At 64.1% G+C, this 12,233-nt stretch overlaps 1 protein-coding gene across 1 annotated transcript; it reads right to left on the minus strand.

The window, feature by feature from the left end:
- Nucleotides 1-340: 340 nt before the first annotated feature.
- LOC141949937 (uncharacterized) lies at nt 341-5,437 on the minus strand. Its single transcript, XM_074884105.1, has 8 exons — nt 5,287-5,437; nt 3,864-4,857; nt 3,123-3,301; nt 1,813-2,190; nt 1,379-1,721; nt 1,152-1,302; nt 492-1,004; nt 341-358 (listed from the first exon to the last, which is right to left on the minus strand). The coding sequence occupies exons 1-8, from the start codon at nt 5,411-5,413 to the stop codon at nt 341-343; spliced, it is 2,703 nt and encodes a 900-aa protein (XP_074740206.1). The 5' UTR covers nt 5,414-5,437.
- Nucleotides 5,438-12,233: the final 6,796 nt, after the last annotated feature.

Genomic DNA, 12,233 nt, shown 5'->3' on the forward strand with positions numbered 1-12,233 from the left:
GTGTCCCTCAGGGTTCTGGCTCGCTTGGCGGGCACGTTGTTGCCATCAGGTGCTCTCCACTTGCTGCTGCCCGCCACCACGCCGTCCCTGTCCGGCTTCACCTCCCGCGAGGTTTTTGAGTGTTTTCCCACCCGTCACACCACCATCTTCCTCCTCTTGGGTGGGATGTTGTCCCGCAGGGAGGTCTCTCGTTTCTTGGCACTCCTGGCCGGGGTGGGGCGCTTGACCCGCTTGCCCCCCGCCCGGCCCGATCCGGGCACCCCCCGGCCGGAGACAGCGCCCAAGGGCAGCGGCAGGCGGGTCAGAAGCACCCGGGGCTGCCTCCGCAGCACCTCCTCCATCAGCTGGGCTGTGTGGGCTGGGTGATTCCGGGAGGGACGTGAGCGGCTGGGCAGAGGGGTCTCCTGAGGACCCTTCAGCGCATTCTCCAGGGGCAGGCGAGTCAGAAGCACCCGGGGCTGCCTCCGCAGCACCTCCTCCATCAGCCGGGCCGTGCGGGGCGGGTGACGCCGGGAAGGACGCGAGGGGCTGGGCAGGGGACTCAGCAGCGGGATCCCCTGTGGGCTCAGCAGGTGACTGTCCGGAAGAGCCTTCAGGGGACCCTTCTGGGGTCTCTTCGCAGGACTGTCCTCGGAGCTCTCCTCCGAGCTCTCATCTGAGCTCTCCTCCGAGCTCTCCTCAGATGTCTCCGAAGGACTCGGTGGCAGCCAGGTGGGCAGTTCTGCCCCCATCCTGCCCTGCTGCCCTGTGGGGTCCTGCGAGGGGGAGGCTGGCACCCCCCAGAAGGGGTCCGCGTCCCCCAGCATCGCTGCTGACAGGTGGTCCTTGGCCCAGTTGCCCTGCATCCCGTAGCCCAAGAAGTTGGGGGCTTTGTTGGAGGAGACTGTGCTGTCGAGGCTGTCATGGACGTCGGGGAAGATGTTTTCACCGTCCACCAGCATCACCACCGCCACTTGCTCATTGTCGCAGCCGCCCTCTGCCCTGTACTCCGAGAGGTGGGGGAGCTCGTTAAGGGAGGTGCTCAAGTTGGAGACGTGGGGGACACTGGGGACGGTGTCCTTGCCATCCCCCAGCCCTGCCGCCACGGCTCGCTCCTTGGGGCAGCCGCCCTCCGTCACGTACCTGCAGAGGTCAGGGAGCTCCTTGAGGACCTCAGCAGGCAAGTTGGGGACACTGGCGGTCAAGACGGTGTCCCCACTGTCCCCTAGATGTGCCACCATCGCTCGGTCCTGGGGGCAGTCACCGTCCACCACGTACACAGAGAGGTCGGGGAGCTCATCACAGCACATGGTGCTGGTGAGGCTGTTGGGGAAATCAAGGACATCAGGGACAGTGTCCTCACTGTTCCCCACTCCCACCACCACCCGCTTCCACATACCTGGAGAGGTCGGGGAGCTCACCGAGGAGGGCCGTCAGCTCTGGGACATCGGAGAGAGCGTCCTCACTGTCCCCCAGCCTTGCCGCCACTGCCTGCTCCTTGGGGCTGCTGCCCTCCGCCACGTAGGCAGAGACGTCGGGGAGCTGCTGGAGGAAGGCAGTCACGCTGGGGCTGTCGAGGACGTCGGGGATGGTGTCCTCGCCATCCACGGTGTTAAGCCAAGCGAGGATCTGTTGGGCAGTGGTGTCCTCTGCCTCCTCAGGAAAGGCCTCCGCGAAGGCGTCCAGCCCCTGCTCGGGCAGGTCTGCGGGCTTCCCCGGGGCTGCCAGGGTGGTCACTGCTGCTGCAAAAGCAAAGCCAACCCAAGTCCAGGCCATGCAACCTTTCCTCAGCTTGGCTGTCTGCCTGTGGGCTCTGCCAGCCCCTAAACTCACCTTTGGGCTTTATGGTGGCTCTGCCAGTCAGCGGAGCCAGGGCGGGCTGGTGGGCGCTGGCAGCAGGGACGCTGTCCTCGACGGCCACTGCCTCCATGTTGGAGGCCTCCGGCAGCTTCTGGGCGCTGCCGGGCGTGTTGTGGAGCAGAGGGGGGCCCTGCACCCAGCGCTGAGCTGCGGGGTGGCAGGGTGACGGGGGGCTGGGGCGGGCAGGGACGTGCAGCAGGCAGGAGCCCGTGGGGTACAGGGGCTCCTCCTGGACCACGGTCCCCGGCCCCAGCCCCCTGAGACCAGCGTCCTCCCCACCACCTGCTGTCCCCAGCCATGGGCAGGGGGACAGGGAGCAGCCATGGAGCAGAACTGCACCCCTGGGGGGAGCTGCACCATGGGAGGGAGCCACATGCCGGGGTGGAGCTGCACCAGCTGCCCCGGGGCCCCCATGGGCCCTGGCCCCCCCTGCCAGACACTGGCCTGGGGCAGCTGGTAGGTGATGGGGGGCAGCTGGGCAGGCTCAGAGGCCGCCGGCAGACCCGGGACAGAGCGCAGCATGTCTGCTGTGACCGGTGGCGGCGCGGCTGCAGCACTGACGCTCTGACACCCTGTCGTCGGGTGGTTTGGATCTGCCCCATTATGACATCACCCCTAACGACACCCCGTAACCGGGGACCGGCTGTGAGCCGCTCCGCAGGCAATGGGCTCCTGGACACTCCGGCCCCTCGCTCCATGGCTGCCCTCAGCCTTTGCTTACCCACAGCCCAGACGACACTGGGCCCTGTACCTACACCCTGTCGATGGCTGCTCTGAGCAAAACCAGCCTGTGACTCCCCTGCAACTTTTCAGTGTTATTTGGCCTGGTGTAAAGCTCCCCAGATGTGGGCACCAGCTGCCCTGGTACCAGCTCACGCAGGAGGAAGCCGAGGCACAGGCTGGCTAACGGCAGTGATGAAGCCGCAACTACTCTGTCCCTGCCGTATCTGCTGCCAGTTTGGAGGGGTGGAAGGCGCCACCCAGGGCACAGGAGAGGAGAGCGGGGGGACAGGGAGCCCCGTCCTGACTCCTCACTGGCTTCACTCCTGGCCAGCTGCTTTTCCTCTGTGCCAGGATGGAGAGCACAGCGGGGGCTGGGGGGCGTTGGTCCCCCAGGAGCTGTGTGGGATCCCGGGGTGTCGCTGAACAGGGGGTCTCTGCCCGCAGGTGCCTGTGGGAATTAAGAATTGGTAGTTAGCAAAATGTAAACTGGCCTTGAGGTTAGAAGAATGATTGTGGATAACTGAGTTTAACATTCCTGGGGTGATTTGAGGTTCTTTTGCTGCGGCAGTGAGGTGATGCCGGGCTGCGGAGCAGAGCGGGGTGGGAGGCGAGGAAGGGCGTGAACGTCTCGAAGCTGGGAAGGGCTTTGCAGCGAGCCCTGTCCCCATGGGAGGGGACGCTGGCCGTGTTCAGGATGAAGGCCTTGCGGCCCTGGCTGGGGTGTGTGCCCGTGCCCTCCCTGGCCCCCCAAGGTGTGTCCTGGTGCCAGGGGCTCCGTGCTGCTTTCTGCGTGGGGCCGTGTCCGTGAGTCCTGCAGGGAGCTGTCTGTCCTGGCTGCCCCGCCAAAGGGCTCCTTGCCCCGGGGAATGGGCCGGGGGAGTCCCCCCTCCCCCCCACCACCATTGCCTGCCCCGCTGGTGGTGACTCGGCCCTGAGGGCGGCTGAGTGCCCTTCAGGGCTCACCGGCTCTGATTTGGGGCTCAGTGGGGCTGTTGCACCGTTGGGTGCCGTTTCCCAATGCCCCCTGCGCTGCCTCCCCCTCCCACACAGACACAGAGAGGTTTTGAAGAAAACAAATTTTAATTGCAATAAACAACAGAGAATGTCCCATCAAAACTACTCTAATACCCTCCCTCCCCCCAAATACATGAACATCCCCACCCACGCCCCAAACACCCCACCCTTGAGCCCCCACCCCCCAAATACAATAACATACCCCCCCAATACACCACCCTCCTCCCGCACCCCCAAGATACCCCACTCTCATCACCCACTGCCCCGTTCCCTACATCAATCTTTACTCCCCCCTGCCCCCCCCCGGGCTGACTGCAAGTGCCCTGCGCTTGCTGGGGGGCGGTGACAGGGTGCTCTGCCCCCGCTTCCAGTCCCGCTTCTCTGGCACGGCCGGCTGGGACGGGGGCGGCTCCATCCCCGCATCCCCCCACGGCTCCTGGGCCTCCAGCCCCATCAGAAAGTCCTCCAGGCCCAGGACGGTGTCGATGGTGTTGTCGAGGCCAAGCAGCTCATCGGGCAGCAAAAGCGAGGGGGAGTCACAGGGGGGGATGGCTGCGCAGGTGTCAGCCAGGTCCCCAGGCATGGGGCTGCTGCTGGCACCGTCCTGGCTGAGCCCCACCGAGTCCAGCGACCAACCAAAGAGGCTCAGGGCCTCTTGGAGCAGCATCTCATCGCTGAGACTGAGATCTTCTGGTGTGCCCCCAAGGTCTTCATTGTGGGGGACAGCAGCGGGGCTGGTGGGGACGTCACTGCCCGGGGGGATGTTGCTGCCTGGGACTGGCCCCATGGGGGTGGCCGCGCCGGAGATGTTGTTTTCCGGTTGCCCCTGGACGTCCTCGTAGGTGGGGATGGACGTCGACAGCACTGGGGAGCCTGGGGCCATCGCTCTCCCCTCTTCTCTGGTGACTCCACTGTCCCCAGGCATGGGGCCGCTGCTGGGACCATCCTGGCTGACACCCACCGCATCCAGGGAGTGACTGAAGAGCCTGAGGGCCTCTTGCTGAAGCATGTCTTCAGTCACAACCAGGTCGTCCGTGGCATCCCCAGGGCCTTGGTTGTAGGGGTCAGCACCGGCTGCTGGGGGGACGTCGCTGCCTGGGGCGATGTCAGTGCCCAGGGGTGCCCCTGCAGAGGTGGCCGTGCTGTCGATGTTGAAGGGAGCAGACAGCCCCTCGATGTGCCCGTAGCTGGGGATGGAGGTGGATGGTGGTGGCATGTTGGTCCACTCGTAGCCAAAGAGTCGGGGGTCAAAACGGCAGCCACACGGAGCCCTCAGCAGCCCTGTGTAGGTGAGAGGGAGCTGTGCTGGGCAAGGGGGACCCTCTGGGGGCACCCACCGAGCCGGCCCCCATCCCCAACATCCCCCGGCTCCGCGCCACGCACGTGGGGAGCTCGTGGCCAGGGCGATGCCTGCGGGATGAGCTGCTGTGCCAAAGGGACGGGCTCAGAAATCGGGGACGAGTCTGGCTTCTCCGAGGTGAAAAGGGGAGAGATGGTGCCAAGTATGTGGTAAATTCTCTGGCCGTGGGCTGTACTGGGCACACATCAGCCAGGTGAGGGCAGGGACGCTCGCCCAGGCTTGCCAAACCCCCGTGCGAAAACTGCCTGGGGAGGGGGCACGGGAGTGATGGGGACTCTGGGGTGCCCGTGGTCGGGGGTGCTGAAGGTGCGGAAGGTGCCGGGGTGGTGGAGCAGAGAGGGGTGCCATACCTTGTGGAGGGGCCTGGGGGGCGTGGGGTGCCCCCCTCGCCGGGGGTGCCCAGGCTGTGGGGAAGGGCTGCTCCTGCCCGGGCAGTGGGCACAGGTTGGCTGAGCCTGGAAGAGAGACGGGAGCCATGGCCGGCGCTCACCTCCGCTCTGGCCCCCAAGAGCGTCCCCGGGCTGCAGGGGTCGGGGTCGGGGTCGGTGCCTACCTTGGTGGGAGAAGATTTCGGGGAGCAGAGAGAGCCGCAGGAACCGGGGCCCTGGGGGGTCCCAGGAGCCGCGCAGAGACACCCACCCTGGTGGCAGCACCATGGTTTGTGGTGGGTGTTGGTTGCTAAGGACTCTCTGGGGTGTCCCGGGACGGAATGTTGGGGGTCCCCAGGTTACGCCCCGCCCCCAGCAACCTCCCCAGCTCCTCCTGGGGAGGGAAAGGGTTAAAAGGGGCCTGTGGGTGCAGGTGCCTTGGACTGGAAGCCTTGGTCCGTTGCCAGAGCTGAGACAGCCTTGGGATCAGGGGGACTTGGTGGCAGGAGCCCCACACCTGGAGTGCTGGGCTGGAGGGGGCAGGTGGGGCAGGAGGGGCAGGCAGGGCAGGCGAGGGGAGGGCTGGCAGGCGATGTGAGGGAGAGGTGCGATGCTGCAGGCCTGACAGTCAGCGAGGACGTGGTTGGGAGCCTCGGGGTGAGGATGAGGGGGATGGAAAACAAAGCAGATGTCGTGGTGGGTGTCTCCTGCCGCTCGCCCAGCCGGGACGCCAGCACTGCGCAGTTCCTCTGGGGGCACTTGGAGAAATCTCTGGAGCGCTGACCCTGGCCCTTGTGGCAGCTGCCAACTCTTGTTTATGTTTCCCCCCCCGGTCCGGTCTTGTGTCTGCCCGGGGTGCAGCCAGGCCAGGGGAGGAGGGTCCCAGCCTGGCCGGCAGCTCCCTCCCTGGCCGTTCCTGGGGTGATTTGGGGTTCCTTTGCTGCGGCAGTGAGGCGATGCCGGGCTGCGGAGCTGAGCGGGGTGGGAGGCGAGGAAGGGTGTGAACGTCTCGAGGCTGGGAAGGGCTTTGCAGCGAGCCCTGTCCCCGCGGGAGGGGACGCTGGCCGTGTTCAGGACGAAGGCCTTGCGGCCCTGGCTGGGGTGTGTGCCCGTGCCCCGCCCTGGCCCCCCAAGGTCTGTCCTGGTGCCGGGGGCTCCGTGCTGCCTTGGCTGTCTTGTGCCCATTGCTCAGCTTGGCGAGGGCCCCGCACTTCTCGTGGAACAGCAGCGCCTCATTGGACAGCGGCGCCCCTGGACCCGCCCACGCCACTCCTGCATAGGCCTCGCCCCCTCTGGCGACACACCCCCCGGGAGGGGCCGCACCCTCCAGAGAACACCCTGTCTGGTCATTATGGCCCAGGAGAGTGGGGAAAGGCCTGCCCCGAGGTGGGACACACCCCCTGGAGAGGCCCCACCCTCCAAGACAAGCCCCACCCCTCGACCCCCCATTTATCCCCTGGTTTGGAAAAGGAAACACAGTGAAGGCTCCGCCCCTGTGCTGTGACACCCCCAGAAGAGGCCCCGCCCCTGGGAAGGGTCCACCCAGGAGGCTTTAACCCATGAGGGGTTAAGGGAGAAATGGGGCAGAAATGGGGGGGGATGGGGGTCCCCACTGCTGGTGTCTGTGTCCCCCCGACAGCGGGGGCTCCAGTGCTGGGGGGCCCTGATCAGGGGAGTCCCAATGCTGGGGGCTGTGTCACCTTGAGGGGGGGTGTATGGGGGACCCAGTTCTGGGGGGCTGCATCACCCCAGTGTTGGGGGACCCCAGTAAGGGGGGTTGGGGGACACCATGCTGGGGGCTGCATTGCCCGGATCTTGGCATTCCCAATGCAGGGGGTCCCCATGCTGGGGGGCTGCAGCACCCCCATACTGGGGCTCCCAATGCAGGGGCGGCGATGCTGGGGATCCATGTTGAGGTGTCCCTGCCCCACTTACACCCATGCACCCAGTTACCTCCTGCCCTTCCCCAGGAACCCCCAGCCCCCTGCTTCCCCAGTCCCCTCTCCAGTCCTCCCTTTCCAGTCTCCCCCAGTTCTCCCAGTTAACCCCAGCCTGCTCTTCCCCAGTCCCCCTGATACCAGGGGACTGGAACCACGGGATCATCTGTAAAACAACTCGCTAATCTATAGATAACAAAATGTACGCCTCTCAGTTTAGACCCCTAACAGTAGATAACAGGATGCTCCAGTGTCCGCAGAGTGAAAATTGTGGCTGTGAACAAGCCCAGGCCAGACTCTATTTCGGCAAAGAGCCTCCAGGAAAAGCGAGCATGCGCGGAGTAAAGGCTCATCAAACGGACACAGTGAGGAAGACTCTAATTAGCCACTAGAGACCACCAGAGGAGCACCGACTCATTTAGATCAACGGAAGTGAGCATGTGCAAAGTACTAATGCATATGTTACCTAGTTCTAGGAAAAGTATGAATATGCTCATGGCTTTGTGGAAATTTAGTGCCTATGACTGAATTGCTTTCACTCTAAGCTGTGCAGCGTTAGGAGTCGGTGCGCTCACCTCTGCGAAATTATTCACGTGTGCGCCCAGCGCTGCAATACAGAATGCCTGCTTTCTGACCCTCCAAAATGAGTCTGAGAGAGTTTCCTCGACCGCTTTTTGGGTATCAGTTGAATAGAGCACAAGTGCTCTGGGGAGGAACAGCCCCACGCACCGGTATATCCTGGGGCTGCCCAGCTGGAAAGCGGCGTTGCAGAAAAGGGGGACCTGGGGGACACCAAGTTGAACGTGAGCCAATAATGTACCGCTGCTGCAAAGAAGGGCAACGGCATCCCGGGCTGCGTCAGGAGGAGAGCTGCCGGCAGGTCAGGGGAGATGCTCCCACCCCTTCGTTCAGCGCTGGTGAGTGCTGCGAGAGCTGGAGTGCTGGGTCCAGTTCTGAGCTCCCCAGTGCGGGAGAGACATGGACAGAGAGTCCAGCAAAGGGCCACAAAGATGATGAAGGGACGGGAGCATCTCACATGAGGAAAGGTGAGAGAGCTGGGCCTGTTCAGCCTGGGGAAGGCTCAGGGGGATCCTGGCAGTGTCTGTAAATACCTACAGGGAGGGTGCAGAGAAGCCCTATTGGCTTCCAGAGTGGAAACAAAAAAGGGGTAACGAGGCATGATTGTCTTCACAGACATCAAACAAATCTGGAGAGTTAGTTTCTAAGGCAAGTCACTGGCATGTAAACAAAACGATGGATCATACCCTGAGCTGCTTCCCACCGAGGCCTGTCCGCTCTGCACTGGCTGCACCAGGTCCTGCCTCTGAAGCTGCCAGGACCATCCATCCCAACCCCCCCTTGCTGCGCTCCTGGCCCCTGGCACGTGATGGTGCTGCAGCTCCCAGCTCGGCTCCCACCCAGGGGTGCCCCGCACGCCTCCAGCTGAGCTGGGATCTCTGGGCACTGGGGCGGGCCCTTTGCTTCTGGACCATGGCTTGAAGGGAGCTGTCCTGGCTCTGGAGATGATGCTGTGTCACGGTCCCACCAAGTCCAGGTTTCTGTCAAGAGGCCTCGGCTTGGACACCCAGCACGGAGCCCAGGCTGCACTGAGCTGCCCTCCGAGCAGGGCTGGTCATCTCCCCAGCCCACAGCTGGCTGCCCCAGCGCCCCGCTAGCCAGAGGGGTCACTGGGACAGAGCTGCGGGGTAGCTCTAGGGCTGAGCTGGGTTAGCTGGGGGCAGGGGGGGTCTGGTGGGTTTGGGACAGGGTTCCAGTGTGGAGCAACCGAAGGGGATGGAGCAGCGAGAGGCTGGGAGCAGTGGCAGCAGGAGGCTGAGGAGTCCATGGGAGTGTGTGTGTGTAGGCAGGGAGTGTCTGTGTGTGTGTGTGTGTGTGTGTGTGTGTGTGCTGGTGTGCAGTCAGGGAGTGTCTGTGTGTGTGTGCTGGTGTGCAGTCAGGGGGTGTCTGTGTGTGTATGTGTGCTGGTGTGCAGTCAGGGAGTGTCTGTGTGTGTGTGTGTGTGTGTGTGCTGGTGTGCAGTCAGGGAGTGTCTGTGTGTGTGTGTGTGTGTGCTGGTGTGCAGTCAGGGAGTGTCTGTGTGTGTGTGTGTGTGTGCTGGTGTGCAGTCAGGGAGTGTCTGTGTGTGTGTGTGTGTGTGTGCTGGTGTGCAGTCAGGGAGTGTCTGTGTGTGTGTGTGTGTGTGTGCTGGTTTGCAGTCAGGGAGTGTGTGTGTGTGTGCGCTGGTGTGCAGTCAGGGAGTGTCTGTGTGTGTGTGTGTGCGCGCTGGTGTGCAGTCAGGGAGTGTCTGTGTGTGTGTGTGTGTGTGCGCGCTGGTGTGCAGGCAGGGAGTGTCTGTGTGTGTGTGTGTGTGTGTGTGTGTGCTGGTGTGCAGTCAGGGAGTGTGTGTGTGTGTGTGTGTGCTGGTGTGCAGTCAGGGAGTGTCTGTGTGTGTGTGTGTGTGCTGGTTTGCAGTCAGGGAGTGTGTGTGTGTGTGTGTGTGTGCTGGTTTGCAGTCAGGGAGTGTGTGTGTGTGTGTGTGTGTGCTGGTGTGCAGTCAGGGAGTGTCTGTGTGTGTGTGTGTGTGCTGGTGTGCAGTCAGGGAGTGTCTGTGTGTGTGTGTGTGTGCTGGTGTGCAGTCAGGGAGTGTCTGTGTGTGTGTGTGTGCAGTCAGGGGGCTGTGTGTTGTCCCAAAAGCGGGTTCTTTCACCCGGTGCACAATCACCCCATCAACACACTGATTGTTGCTTGCAGACAATTTTCATTCGTATCAGCTCATGGGGCAGGGGCTGCATTAACCCCCCACCTCCCGCTGCACGAATGACCACTGGCAGAGGCGCTGTGAAACAAACACTGAAACTTTAATGAAATAAGAATGAGTTGGAGACAGGGGAGAGGGCTGGGGCTGGAGCGGGCGGCACGCTGTCCCGTGGTGTCCCTCAGGGTTCTGGCTCGCTTGGCGGGCACGTTGTTGCCATCAGGTGCTCTCCACTTGCTGCTGCCCGCCACCACGCCGTCCCTGTCCGGCTTCATCTCCCGCGAGGTTTTTGAGTGTTTTCCCACCCGTCACACCACCATCTTCCTCCTCTTGGGTGGGATGTTGTCCCGCAGGGAGGTCTCTCGTTTCTTGGCACTCCTGGCCGGGGTGGGGCGCTTGGCCCGCTTGCCCCCCGCCCGGCCCGATCCGGGCACCCCCCGGCCGGAGACAGCGCCCAAGGGCAGCGGCAGGCGGGTCAGAAGCACCCGGGGCTGCCTCCGCAGCACCTCCTCCATCAGCTGGGCTGTGTGGGCTGGGTGATTCCGGGAGGGACGTGAGCGGCTGGGCAGAGGGGTCTCCTGAGGACCCTTCAGCGCATTCTCCAGGGGCAGGCGAGTCAGAAGCACCCGGGGCTGCCTCCGCAGCACCTCCTCCATCAGCCGGGCCGTGCGGGGCGGGTGACGCCGGGAAGGACGCGAGGGGCTGGGCAGGGGACTCAGCAGCGGGATCCCCTGTGGGCTCAGCAGGTGACTGTCCGGAAGAGCCTTCAGGGGACCCTTCTGGGGTCTCTTCGCAGGACTGTCCTCGGAGCTCTCCTCCGAGCTCTCATCCGAGCTCTCCTCAGATGTCTCCGAAGGACTCGGTGGCAGCCAGGTGGGCAGTTCTGCCCCCATCCTGCCCTGCTGCCCTGTGGGGTCCTGCGAGGGGGAGGCTGGCACCCCCCAGAAGGGGTCCGCGTCCCCCAGCATCGCTGCTGACAGGTGGTCCTTGGCCCAGTTGCCCTGCATCCCGTAGCCCAAGAAGTTGGGGGCTTTGTTGGAGGAGACTGTGCTGTCGAGGCTGTCAGGGACGTCGGGGAAGATGTTTTCACCGTCCACCAGCATCACCACCGCCACTTGCTCATTGTCGCAGCCGCCCTCTGCCCTGTACTCCGAGAGGTGGGGGAGCTCGTTAAGGGAGGTGCTCAAGTTGGAGACGTGGGGGACACTGGGGACGGTGTCCTTGCCATCCCCCAGCCCTGCCGCCACGGCTCGCTCCTTGGGGCAGCCGCCCTCCGTCACGTACCTGCAGAGGTCAGGGAGCTCCTTGAGGACCTCAGCAGGCAAGTTGGGGACACTGGCGGTCAAGACGGTGTCCCCACTGTCCCCTAGATGTGCCACCATCGCTCGGTCCTGGGGGCAGTCACCGTCCACCACGTACACAGAGAGGTCGGGGAGCTCATCACAGCACATGGTGCTGGTGAGGCTGTTGGGGAAATCAAGGACATCAGGGACAGTGTCCTCACTGTTCCCCACTCCCACCACCACCCGCTTCCACATACCTGGAGAGGTCGGGGAGCTCACCGAGGAGGGCCGTCAGCTCTGGGACATCGGAGAGAGCGTCCTCACTGTCCCCCAGCCTTGCCGCCACTGCCTGCTCCTTGGGGCTGCTGCCCTCCGCCACGTAGGCAGAGACGTCGGGGAGCTGCTGGAGGAAGGCAGTCACGCTGGGGCTGTCGAGGACGTCGGGGATGGTGTCCTCGCCATCCACGGTGTTAAGCCAAGCGAGGATCTGTTGGGCAGTGGTGTCCTCTGCCTCCTCAGGAAAGGCCTCCGCGAAGGCGTCCAGCCCCTGCTCGGGCAGGTCTGCGGGCTTCCCCGGGGCTGCCAGGGTGGTCACTGCTGCTGCAAAAGCAAAGCCAACCCAAGTCCAGGCCATGCAACCTTTCCTCAGCTTGGCTGTCTGCCTGTGGGCTCTGCCAGCCCCTAAACTCACCTTTGGGCTTTATGGTGGCTCTGCCAGTCAGCGGAGCCAGGGCGGGCTGGTGGGCGCTGGCAGCAGGGACGCTGTCCTCGACGGCCACTGCCTCCATGTTGGAGGCCTCCGGCAGCTTCTGGGCGCTGCCGGGCGTGTTGTGGAGCAGAGGGGGGCCCTGCACCCAGCGCTGAGCTGCGGGGTGGCAGGGTGACGGGGGGCTGGGGCGGGCAGGGACGTGCAGCAGGCAGGAGCCCGTGGGGTACAGGGGCTCCTCCTGGACC

The sequence above is a fragment of the Strix uralensis genome, chromosome 14 (assembly GCF_047716275.1).
Source record: "Strix uralensis isolate ZFMK-TIS-50842 chromosome 14, bStrUra1, whole genome shotgun sequence".
Lineage (NCBI taxonomy): Eukaryota > Metazoa > Chordata > Aves > Strigiformes > Strigidae > Strix > Strix uralensis.